This window comes from Neomonachus schauinslandi, chromosome 10 (genome assembly GCF_002201575.2).
Source record: "Neomonachus schauinslandi chromosome 10, ASM220157v2, whole genome shotgun sequence".
NCBI classification, from domain to species: Eukaryota; Metazoa; Chordata; class Mammalia; order Carnivora; family Phocidae; genus Neomonachus; species Neomonachus schauinslandi.
The window spans coordinates 133,699,584-133,711,584 of record NC_058412.1 but is presented as its reverse complement, the minus strand read 5'-3'; the positions used below and the strand labels follow the sequence as shown (position 1 = coordinate 133,711,584).

The window sequence follows — 12,001 nt, the reverse complement described above, 5'->3', positions numbered from 1 at the left end:
GTTTCTGGGGAAATCGCTGCCCTTTAGCAGCTGAAGACCCTGGTGCTCTCGCCTTGGGATAGCAAGTAGAAGAGATTGAGCACAGTCCCAAGGCCAAGCCTGGCTTGTCTCCATAAGATGAGCACATGTGGGGGTCACTCAGGAGGGCCTGAGGCCCCTGCTGCTCACAGCCATCCTCTGCGAGCCTCCGATTCCCCCCCCCCCCCCCCACCGTCAGCTGTGTGCATCAGCCTCAGTACCCACCACACATTTCCTGGGCACCACTATGTGGCGGGTGATGGCCTGGGGCCCGTGGTGTGCAGACGGACAGCACGCGGGCCTGGTACCAAGGAGGGACCATTATGTGAGTGGCCTCCAGAAGCAGGTAGCAGTTCTGGCCTGGTCCATAGGGCAGAAGTCAAGGAGGACCTGGGCTCTTCGGTGCATGGTGGGGGGGGGGGGGGGGCGGGGAAGTCCCACTGCCCCCGCACCTCATTCTGAGTCTAGAGGGCTCCTTGTCGTGGAATGCAGTCCTTCAGCCACCACGTGAGGCAGTGCCTGGTCACGGCAGGTGAGTCTTTGGAAGGTCTGACCCTCTGGGAGTCTGGCGTGGCCCAGTAATTCTCGGAGGCTTTCTAGCTCAGGAGCCCGGGGCCGCTCCCTCCAGGAGGCTAGTATTCCATGGGGGTCATGTCTGAGATCCAGGAGATGAAGAGTCCAGATGCTGATCGAGGCACCCTGACTTGGGTGTGGCTAAGGTAGAGCTGGGCGCCCCAGGGAGGGGCCAAGGTGGAGGTAGAGGCAGACCCTGGCTGGCTCCCTGACCCTGCCGTGGCCCAGGATGGGCTGGGAGGGCAGGGCCGGCAGGCAGTTTCTGGAGTGCGTCAGGATCACTCACTCATGTCTGTCTGCTTTGCAGCCCGCACTGCAGAGGTGACTGGGACTGCCGGGGGTAGCCGCGTACACTGGGAACCCCACTGCCAACAGCCCCTGCCCAACAGAGCACCCATCGCTGCGCTGCTGCCCCCACGCCTCGACGGGCCCTGGGTCTCCACCAGGTAAGACCCTGATCACAGGCCCCCGGGCAGGGAGACTTCACCCTCTCCGAGCCTCAGCGTCCACACGGCACAATTCATCCAGTTGTCCAGGAGGCCCGCTACCTGCCCAACACGTGGCTTTGCCGGCCCCCCTCCACAGCCTGGCAGGCAGGACATGCCCCAGCCGCACGCGGCCATGGATGAAATCCGTGTGTGCAACATGCTGAGCACCCAGGATACAATAATTACTGAGTGCCCACTAGGCATGGGCGAACCACTGTGGGGACAGGAACCAGACATGCGAACACAGAAGTAAGTGTTGTAAATTGAGATGGTGCTAAGCTCTGCCATGAAGGACACAGAACCAAGGATGTGATAGTCAGTGACCGGGGTGGGGGCTTCTCAGAGGTGGTAACATTCAGTTGAGAGCTGAAAGAAGAGTCAGCCAGGGGAAGAGCTCCTCTGGAGAGGCTGGTGCAAAGGTCCTGAGGCAGGACGTGGCAGGCCAAAGAGGACCCAGGTGTCTTGCTTGTCCATCGAATTCTCTTCCTAACCAGACAGGCTTGCCTGACATTTCAGAGGTCCTGTTTGCTGCTCTGTGGTAATGGGCTTTGTGCTCTAACCCTCATCCATGGGGCATAAAATCTACAAGAGCTGTCTGAGTCCTCCCTCCTGGGTGAGGGAGAAGGGAGGCAGTGGCCTCCTCCACACCTAGTACATCCTTTCCTCCCCCGCCATCCCCTTGGGGCCAGTCCTGTTCTGGGGTCAGGGACTGGCCTCCCCACGTCCTCCGTGCACCTCCTGGGGTCAGGGAGAAACTCAACTGCCAAACATCTGTTAGCACTCTGGGTGGAGGGAGGGGACATGAGCTCTGTAAAGCCACTTTGGATGTGTTCCCAGGCTCTGCCCCCACCCTGACTGCACAGTCCAGGTAAGATCCAGGTGCCACTGGTATGGGTCACCCCAAGACAGAACTGGGCTGTGGGGAAGGTCAGAACTGGGTGCAGTCTGCTTCTGCCCTGAGACAACAGCATTCCGGGACAGTTCTTCTAGAAACTTCTAGAACTTTCTTCCTAGAAAGTTCCTCTTCATGCTCTCCAGACAGGATTTGCTGCTTCCTGGAAGCAATGCAGGGAACGATCCAGAGTCTGGGAACCACTGAGGTTGTCCACTGTGGCCTGCTGCATCCCATTAGCCAAATCTCTCTCCCCCAGCCCTGTCCAAGATGCAGGTGAGGACAGGACTTTAGCCCACCCTAAGGTGTATGAGTCACCCCTCTCCGTCTTCAACGACCTCCTGTACTGGCATTTCCTTACCATTTTTCTTTAAACCAGCTTGCTTTTGTTTACCTAAATATATTCATTTATTTTTCCAGCTTTATTGAGGTATAATTGGTATACAGTAAACTGCACACATTTACAGCGTACTATAATTATTTTTAAAGGAAGCGTAATATCACCCTGGATAGGGAGAGCAGAGCCACCTGCCATAAATAGGAGGTAACTGTAAAAAGAAAGTCAATGAAAACAAAACAACATAATTAAATTCTCACTAGATTCTTTGCCTGCCTCAGGTCCTGAGTCTGTTTTCTCTGGGAGAAAAGGGAGGTTGGCGTTAAAGACACGTTAGCTCCAACAGAGACTTTCTCCTTAACATAATCAGAAAGATTGAAAGAAAAGAAAAGGGAACTGTTTTCGTGCTGGGTAAGAACACGTTTCCTCTGCTCCATCAGCCTTGCTATGAAAACTACTGAGAAGGTAACAGAAACGGTGGTGCGTGTTCACAGCGGCGAGTGAAGTGGGCCCCACCTGCTCTGTTTCCCCCTGGAACTCACCCAACATCCACCCCGTCTGCACCCTCGATGCAGTCTCAGAGGCTCCCCTGCCCCCAATCCAGGCTGCGGCCGTGGGTCTAGGAGTCATTCAGGTTCCGTTTGTGCTCAACCCCAGGCTGTGCTTTCTCCACCACCAGCAGAAGCCATCCTGGGGGCCAGGTCCAGCCCACCACCTGTTTTTTTTTAAATAAAGTCTTATTGGCACACAACCATGCCCCACCCCACCGCATTTACTTATTGTCTCTGGCTGCTTTAGCTCTAGAGACCACCTGGCCCACCAAAATAAAAATACTTATTATCTGACCCTTTACAGAAAAAGTTTGGTGACCCCTGGCTTAGATCAACAAGCTGTCACAGGCACGAATGAAACTTGGTCAGGGAAGTCGACCTAGCGAAGGGGAGACTGGATGTAACTGCCCATCAACCATGATTCCCTCAGTGAGGCCTCGGGGAGGGTCCGCTGGGTGCCAGGCTCTGGGCCAGGTGCCAGGGATCCATGGGGGAGAGAACGGGGAGGCCATTGCCTCCTCGAGCTCATGGCATGGAGCTCCCCAAATGGTGCAAAGGAGCCTCTGTTTCCTAAGCACCTCCTGGACACTGTGCCTCGCGCTTCCGGGAAACCCTGACTGTGGGTCTGATGTCCCCGTGTCACAGAGGAAGGAGCTGGGCAGTATCCACAGCTGCTGAGGGACAGGAATGGGATCTGAACCCAGGTCCTCTGCTACACAGTCTGTGTATTTCCTGGGCCAATAGGTACTCACAGGTATGAGGACCTGCGCCACGAGGGAGGATGTTGGCTGAAGAAGCAATTAGGATTGCAGGAAGTAGAAGAAGGCTTTTGTGGAGGCCACGAAGCAAGTGGGTGGCCCTTGGCCTCAAGGGTGGGGCTGAAACCACTCAGGGAAACTGAGGCTGTAGGGGCCGAGGTCTAAAATAGAGGCTATGGGAGCAGGAGCCCAGGACAGAGGGAGAGGGGCTCACCGTGCAGGTTCTCCCTGCTCTGCCCAACCCCCATCTCTCTCTGTCTCTCTGTCTCTGACAGCTGTGAGGTGCGCCCAGGACCCGAGTTCCTCGCCCGCTCCTACACCTTCTACCCCAACCGCCTCTTCCGAGCCTATCAGTTCTACTACAGGGACCCCTTCTGCCGGGAGCCTGCCCACTCCCTGCTCATCAAGGGCAAGGTCCGCCTGCGCCGGGCCTCCTGGGTCACCCGAGGTGCCACTGAGGCCGACTACCACCTGCACAAGGTGGGCATCGTCTTTCACAGCCGCCACGCCCTGCTCGATGTCACCAGGAGCCTCAACCAGACCTGGGCAGGCCGGGACTGTGCCCAGCGGCTGCCCCCAGCCCGGGCCTGGTTGCCCGGGGCACTGTATGAGCTGCTGAGCGCCCGGGCCAGGCAGGACTGCACAGAAGCCCTGGGCTTCACCATGCATGAGCTCAGCCTGGTCCGCATGCAGCGCCACCTGCAGCTGCAGCCCCGGGCGGGGCCCCGGCTAGTGGAGGAGCTATACCTGGGGGACATCCACACCGACCAAGTGGAAAGGCGGCACTACCGGCCCACGGGCTACCAGCGCCCGCTGCAGAGTGCCCTGGTGAGTCTGGGGCCCTGGGAGGGCGAGCTCTGAGCCCCAGCCCAGTGGGCCCTCTATGGTCTGGTCCCTGCCTAGGACCCTCTCTGCATCCCCAGGCTGGCCTGCTTACCTCAGGACATTTGCACATGCAGTTCCCTCTGCTTGAGACATCTTTTCTCAGGTCTTTACAGGGCTGGCTTTTTCCAAAGGAACCACTGCTCAGCTTGTCTGTGTCTGGTCCTCCTGACATCCTTCTTGTGGGCCCCACAGGGTTCCTCCCTTCTGCCCCTGCTAGGCACCTGGGCATGGGCAGGTCTCTCTCAGTTCTCAGATCTCTCAGATTGTTCCCTCCAATCCCCACTCTGCACATTTTCCAGCACTCAGCTTCCCTGGGCTGCATGGTTCGTTTGTTAGTTGCTACCTTCTCCCCTAGAAGAAGACTCTCTGCAAGGGCAGGGACCCGTTCTCTCCTGGGTTCCCACTCACGGCCCAGGGTCTGGCAGAGTCGGGGCAAATAAATGTTAGTGAATGAACAAGGGAGAGGTCAGCCCTCCTCCAGGGCTCTGCTGGACGGCCACAGAGCCTGTGGAAGTTTCCCCCAAAAGCTCCATGTGGCCCTCTCTATTGTCTGGAGCCAGAGATGTTGAGTGTACCCCTTCACACGAATGCTGGGGAGAGCAGCACTCCTCAGACTCTGCTCTCAAGATGCCATCACCTGGGCATCTTCTGAGAATGCGGGGGCAGGTCCTGTGGGTCTGGGGTGGGACCTGGGACTCTGCATTTCCAACAGGCTCCCAGATGACCCATGGACTGCCCTCGGGGCAGGAGGCTGCCCTATAAAGGGAGATTTACTTCCTCCACCCCAACTCCAATGTGAATTTCACTTGAGGTGCTTAACCTCGATTTTAAATTAAGCGGTCACAAACACACCGCCCCCCACTCGGGGGAGATCTGGTAGCCCTTCCCTGCCTGATGAGCACACAGGCAGAAAGATCTGCGATTCATCTGTGTGATGTACTCTTGGCAAGTAGTGCAGCGCCTGGCCCACATGGCGGGGAGGCTCGGGACTTCTCCGGGGCGGCTGGTGAAGCCTCGGGACCACGCCCCACCCCCAGAAAAATGTCTGTAGGAGCATAAAATAAAACACATAGAATTTAAACAGAAACCAATTCAATTAAAACTGCTTACCCAAGTCTTAAAGCATTAATTTGTGACCCAGGAACACTAGGACTATGAAGCCTTTATTCTCCCTAATGGAGTGCAAACATGTTCCCAGTATCTGCAACACTGTTACTAGGAGACAGGCAACAAAGTCAGAGGTTCCAGAAGTTACAGAGGTTTGTTGCCTACACTGGCAATTACAAGAAAAGTTAACTTTTATCAGTTAGGGTTTATTGAAACTGAAGTCAAGGTAGGATGCCATGTGAAGAATGTCTCTACTAAGTACCCAAGGAATATTTTTCAAAAGTGAGAACGAACAGACTGGATGCATGAGTTCAGGAGCCCGTCAAGTGAGCCCTTAGGCGACCCTCACGTCATCAGCACGTACTGAGTGCCTACTGGGTACTCAGCATTCACTAAACCAGATGGGCAGCTTCTCACATCTGGGAGCAGCTGCTCGTTAGGACCCCAAAGAAGGGCACTAGGGATGAACCCCGCTGCCCTCTTCTCCTCTCCCACCCCCTCCTCCCAACCCAGGATCTGGGGAGCAGAGAAGAAGCACAAGAAGTTCTCATAATCAGAAAATCAGCCCGAGTTCTTTTCATGACCTCAAAATCATTCCCTTTTTGGCAGGCAATGTTCTAGGCTGGTCTGACGTTAATCCTACTTAGGAGAAGGCACCGGCAGCGGGGTGATTACCGGCGCCCACCACCTCATTAGGAGGGCAAACTCCTCTGAACACAGAAAGGACAGACCCCCGGGGCGCCGCGGATAACAATTTTCATGTCTCCCCAGGGCTCTGGGGCCGCAGACCCCTGCCCTCCTGCTGCCTGACCAGCCAGCGCGGCCAAAGCAACCTGCCCCGTGATCGAGAAGCAGAGCGGGAATGTGTGCATAGGTGAACAGTGCCAGATGCACAGACATTAAATTAAATATCTGCTCAGCAACTGCCCCCTCCCCGGGAAAAAAAAAAGAAAGAGACAGACAGAATTTCAAAGAAGAAAATGCTGCAGATAAACCCCCCAAGTAACGAATTAGTCGTTACCTTATGCTCTCTGGGGTCCAAGCCTTGCCCATGACCCAAACCAGATGGTAAACACGAACATTTTTAGAAGTTAATTTAAAACCAATTTGATCCCCAAATTCATTGCCTGGATGTAGAATCCTAATCAATCAGCCAACACTCGACCAAAATCATCTAAGCCTGGTGTCACCTCTGGGGGTTAATTAGAAACTGTTATGTGCTGTTTGAGAAATAACTTTATGTAACAGGTTTGAACCAGTAAGAGTTTGGCTCCTGCACAAGTGTGAATTCTGCTGGCTGGGGCCTTGTTTATTAACCCGTGCATCTCCAGACCTCTGCAGAATGATGCCAGAAAGGGTTTTCATCTTCCATCCCCTTCGAACACATTGGAGGAAGAGATGCCTGTTCTCTCTCATCTCTCACCTGAAAGGCTCACTAGCTCTCAATTTGTTTCTGTTACGCAGAAATGCACTTGCCCCGAATTACCAACCAGTATCTCAAATGTCCTGCCTGCAGAAGATCTCTCTTTTGCGGGGGGATGGGGGGGGTGGAGTCGGGGAGGACAGCCCTGGTGTTATTTTGATGTAATGCGTTCTGCTCTACCAATAGGCATCAGTACGACACCAGTCGGAATGTGCGTTAAAATGCCTAAATTAGACTCTTATCAGCCAGCCTTCCAATTACCGGCACTCCAGCTAACTACCCAGCCTGCTCATTTCTTCCCATCACACTTCTGCAGCCATTTACTAGCATTTCAAAGTGCCTTCGAGGCCTCTGTCCTCGCGTCAAAAATCCCCCCAAACCAAAAATAATATAATCTTCCATATTATGGAAATCAAGTCAAGTTTAGGTTCATCACAGACACAAATAACAAGAGCTGAAAATGTGGCAATCTGAAAAAGAAAAAAGCCAAACTGTTTCTTAATCATCCAATAGTTTCTTTCTAGACAAAAACTCCCGAAAGCCACTTGTTTGGCATAAAACTCACCCAACAGCAATCTGTGGGAATCTTTTGTTTTTTGCAGGAAAAAAAAAAAAAATGGAACTGATTTCCCAGCCAGGCTCTCCAAATACCCTTCTTTTCCCTTGTCCGTCCTGCCTGCGCCCCCGGCCTGAGGTTTCCTTCTGAAATGGCCCACATCAACCTTGCTTTGACAAGTGATTGTTCCCAGGACATTTACCTTTCAGAGTGATGCTCTGGACTAAATTCTGGGCAACAGCTCCCTTTCAAAACACAACACAAAACAAAACAAACACAAAAAAACACAAAAAAACAAAAAACCCACACCAAGATGTCTCTATCTGGTTCCTGTTTGGCCTCCGCTGAGCTTTTTCCCTCCAAAATGCAGACTGACTTCTCCCACACACTGTGGTTTGGTCCCTGTGCCCCGTTGATGTGTTTTACTGAGAGCCCAGCTCTGTGCCTCTGGAAAGCAGGGCCAACTGTAATAAGGCCAACGAGAGAGCAAAGCCAATGCACAGCCTGGGACAACTGAGGGCCGAGGCCGTAGCTGACCACTGGAGGGTGGCTGGTTTCCCCTCTTATAAATAACCCTACAATGAACATCTTTGTGCTACATCTCTTTCCCACCATCTCCTCAGCGCAGGCTCTAAGTGGTGGGGTTCCACAGGCAGGAGTATTTTAATGGGCCTCCGTCCCTGTCAACACATGCACTTTCCAAGGCAGTGGGGGAACGAGGCTCACCCTCCCTTGCAGAGGTTCTTGAAGCTACAAGAGCCTCTCTTCTCCACCCCAAGGTGGGGATGGCACCGCTGTGAGGACAGTGAAGCTTTCAGTATGGTAGGGATGGGGAAGAGGCTCCAGATGGCACGTTCTAGCCTGTCTCTACCACTTCCAGGCTGGAGACCGTGGCAGGCCGCCAGGCTCACTGAGGTCCAGCATCTTCTGCCAGGACATGTAACACTTGCCAGAGCAGGGCTGAGCACAACGCCCGGCGCTTAGGAGGCTCCTAAACGTGAGGGCTGGAGGGCGGGGGGAGTCCCAGTGGGCCAGCAGAAGGGCAATAAACTTGAATGGTCAAATCTCAGGACCAAGCAGGACGGGTGTAGGGAAGGCCCCTTCCAAACCCCAGGGCATTTCTCCTACATCCATCCAACCATTCACTCCATCAGTGTGTGGCTGCTGTGCCAGGCACCGTGCCAGGCCCTGGGGATGGATGGAGTAGCTACCGGGGCCTCCCGGCTTCAGGAGCCTACCATCCAGCGACGGGGAGGCGGGGAGAGAAGAGGACATAGGAAGTGGCAGGTCTATGATCTGGAGAGTTCTCGCTAAGGCCTCGCTGAGCTGAGACTCAGACTAGAAGGAGCCTGTCAGGCCACATGTGGGGGGATTTCCAGGTAGAGGGACAGCAGGTGCAGAGGCCCAGAAGAGGGAGGAGCTTACTGAGATCCGACAAGAGCAAAGTGGCCGTTGGGGCAGGAGGCAGGGAGTGACCCACGGGCGGGACCCCACATAGCCCCATTCCCGGCCGCACCCTGACTCCTCCTCCCCCTCGGACAATCGCTGTTCTGTTTCTGTTTGTCCTCTGCCAGCACCATGCCCACCCCTGCCCAGCGTGCAGCCTCATTGCTCGCTCCGACGAGCACCACCCGCCCGTGCTGCCCCCCCAGGTGGCCCTGCCCCTGCGCCTGGGTGGCCGGTGGGTCAGCCCCGGGTGCGAGGTGCGCCCCGCCGTGCTGTTCCTCACCAGGCTCTTCACCTTCTACGGGCACAACCGCTCCTGGGAAGGATATTACCACCACTTCTCAGACCCCGCCTGCCGCCAACCCACCTTCACGGTCTATGCAGCCGGCCGCTACACCAGGGGCACGCCCTCTAGCAAGGTCCTCGGCGGCACCGAACTGGTGTTTCAGGTCACGCAGGCCCGAGTGACTCCCATGGACCAGGTCACCACGGCCATGCTCAACTTCTCCGAACCCAGCAGCTGCGGGGGCCCGGGGGCCTGGTCCCTGGGAACCGAGCGGGACGTCACAGCCACCAATGGGTGCCTGCCACTGGGCATCAGGCTCCCCCACGTGGAGTACGAGCTTTTCAAGATGGAGCTAGACCCCCTCGGGCAAAGCCTGCTCTTCATTGGACAAAGGCCCACGGACGGGTCAAGTCCCGACACCCCGGAGAAGCGTCCCACATCCTACCAAGCACCCCTGGTGCTCTGTGGCGGAGCGGCTGAGGGAGTCTCTGGGCCCCCGCTGCACAAGCCTCCGCGGAAGCCCCTCAGTGGTGGGGGGCCATGTCCTCCAGCGGCCCCTCTCCCCGTGCTGCCCCTAGCTCTAGGGCTGGCCTTCCTCAAGCGGTTATGAAATTGGTCTCTGAGCTCTAGGCCGCCCCTCGGGGACCCTCCCCCGGGGGCCTCCCTCTGGGCACAGACTGGAGGTTTGTGAGGCATCTGCGAGAAGGGCCCCTTCTTCCCTCTGCTCTGCTGTGGATTGTTCCTCGGCCCTGCTGACATCCGCCAGCCTGGGTCCCGGGGGCTCAGTGCCCAAGTCTGACAGCACCCACCAGGCCTGCACCACGGCCAGCAGTCCAACCCGAGTGTTGACCGTGAACCTGGGCGCGGCAATGTCAAGGGCTGCACGGCTCTAAATGCTCGCTCCCGGTTTTCCTGGGCAGTGGCCCCTTCTCCCGCCCCGTCCTTGGCGTTTTGTGGCGCGGGAGCGAGGTTCTGCACGGGGATGCCGCCGCCGCCGCTCTGCCAAGCCTGTGGAGTGTTGTTTAAAGATTATTAATTTGCATTTAGCAATACAAACTCAAACCAGGGCCATGAATTAAAGATGCTGCTTGGGGCCTTCGGTACTTGGCAGCTTTCTGGAGGAGGTCTCGTCTCGTCTCTTCGGGGGCAGCTCAGCTTTCTTGAGTTTTCACTGCTGGCATTTGTCTGCACTTGCCGGTGCGTCTGCGAGTCAGGCCTCGAGCTGTCAACACCGCACGCGGACGAATCCGGCCCTCCCGGGCCAGGATGCGAAGGAAGCCGCTCCGCCAGAGCCCACAAGAGTGCCCCGCTCGCCCACACCCGGCTGGCTGCTGGGGGCAGGTCTGTGGAGGAGCACTGCATTTCCAGCCTTTGGAAAGTAATTAGTACTAATGATAGCAGTGACACTAAGATGCTCTGTAATTAGCCCTGTGCAGGCATCCTCTGTTTTCAAGATTCTCTGCACTTAACTGACAAGGAGGGAGAGAGACCTCCGAATGTGTCTTTGGGGCCATCCTAGGGAGAGGTCGGGGTCACCAGGCTACTCGGCAACATCTCGAGGGGGAGGTGGCCTGCTTGCCCGGATGCTAATGTGCCGATGTCCTCCCCTGCTCAGAGGGGGCGGTCATCTGGTGGGGACAGGCTGTGCCTCTGCAGGGACCCTGCCCGTGTTCCCGAGGCCTCGTCTGTACACTGCGAAATTGACTGGCATCCTGGTGGGCTCAAGGGTTTCCAGGACTCTGTGCCTATGATTCGTCCCGTCCTTCCTCCGCCTGATCCCTATCTCTGGCTCTTATCACTGATCTTGAACCATTGTCTGTAAGGCTAATGAGGCTTTCAGAGGGAAGCCCTTGTCCTCTGTTAGATTGTGTGGGGTTCCATCAGCCCGCCGAGATTGTTCTAAGTTATCTACCCATTGTTCTTAAAAAGAAAAAAGACCCACCAAGTTAATATTCTCTGTAGGTCTGAGAGCTATGAGTGTTCCTGGCATAGTTACCAAAGTACAAAAAATAATTAGATTATTTACGGTCTCAGACTGCATCGGGGTGGGGGGTGCGCTGCCTGGTGGGGATGAGGGTGGGTGGCGATAATGTGTCCATGGCTGAGCAAGACTTGTATCCGAAGCTCGAGGCAACCATGACACCATTTGTCATCAAATTTGAATCTTTTAATAAAATTAAACAGCCTGAAAAATGTTCTTGCTGGTTATTAAAGTCAACCAAGGGGATTACGGTTCTAAAGAAAGGAAGTGAAGTGTCTTCCAGGGAATGTGCGAAAGAGAATAAAACCAGTGGAGGTTAACCCCGGCTCTCTGCGATGCCCCTTCGGTTCAGGTGACTGCCCTGCCCTGTTACAAATTCTCTAGGAGCTTCCAATGCACTCAGAATAAAATCCCCACTCCTGGGTCAGTGACGTCTGCAATGTCCAGCAATGCCTCCCCACACCCGGCCGCACCGCCCTTCCTTCTGGCTCTTGATCGCAACAAACTGGTTCCTACCTCAGGACCTTTGCATGCGTCACTGCTGCTTCTATTCCCCGTGATCCTCAGATGCGTGGCCTTTTCAAGTCTCAGACCAGATGTTACCTGCTTAGGGAGGCCGACCATCAGCAACCCCAAAAGGCAGCCTCCCTTCCCCTTCTGTCCTTCTGTCTATCCCCACCCGTTCCGTCATGCAGTCTCT

The 12,001-nt window shown here is 55.5% G+C and overlaps 1 protein-coding gene across 1 annotated transcript; it reads left to right on the top strand.

Annotated features, from left to right (window-relative positions):
• The first annotated feature begins 504 nt into the window (after window positions 1-504).
• APCDD1L (APC down-regulated 1 like) lies at window positions 505-9,930 on the top strand. The gene is made up of 4 exons (XM_021677843.2): window positions 505-550; window positions 899-1,037; window positions 3,893-4,445; window positions 9,163-9,930. Exons 1-4 carry the CDS (start codon window positions 505-507, stop codon window positions 9,928-9,930), a joined length of 1,506 nt encoding a protein of 501 aa, XP_021533518.2.
• Window positions 9,931-12,001: the final 2,071 nt, after the last annotated feature.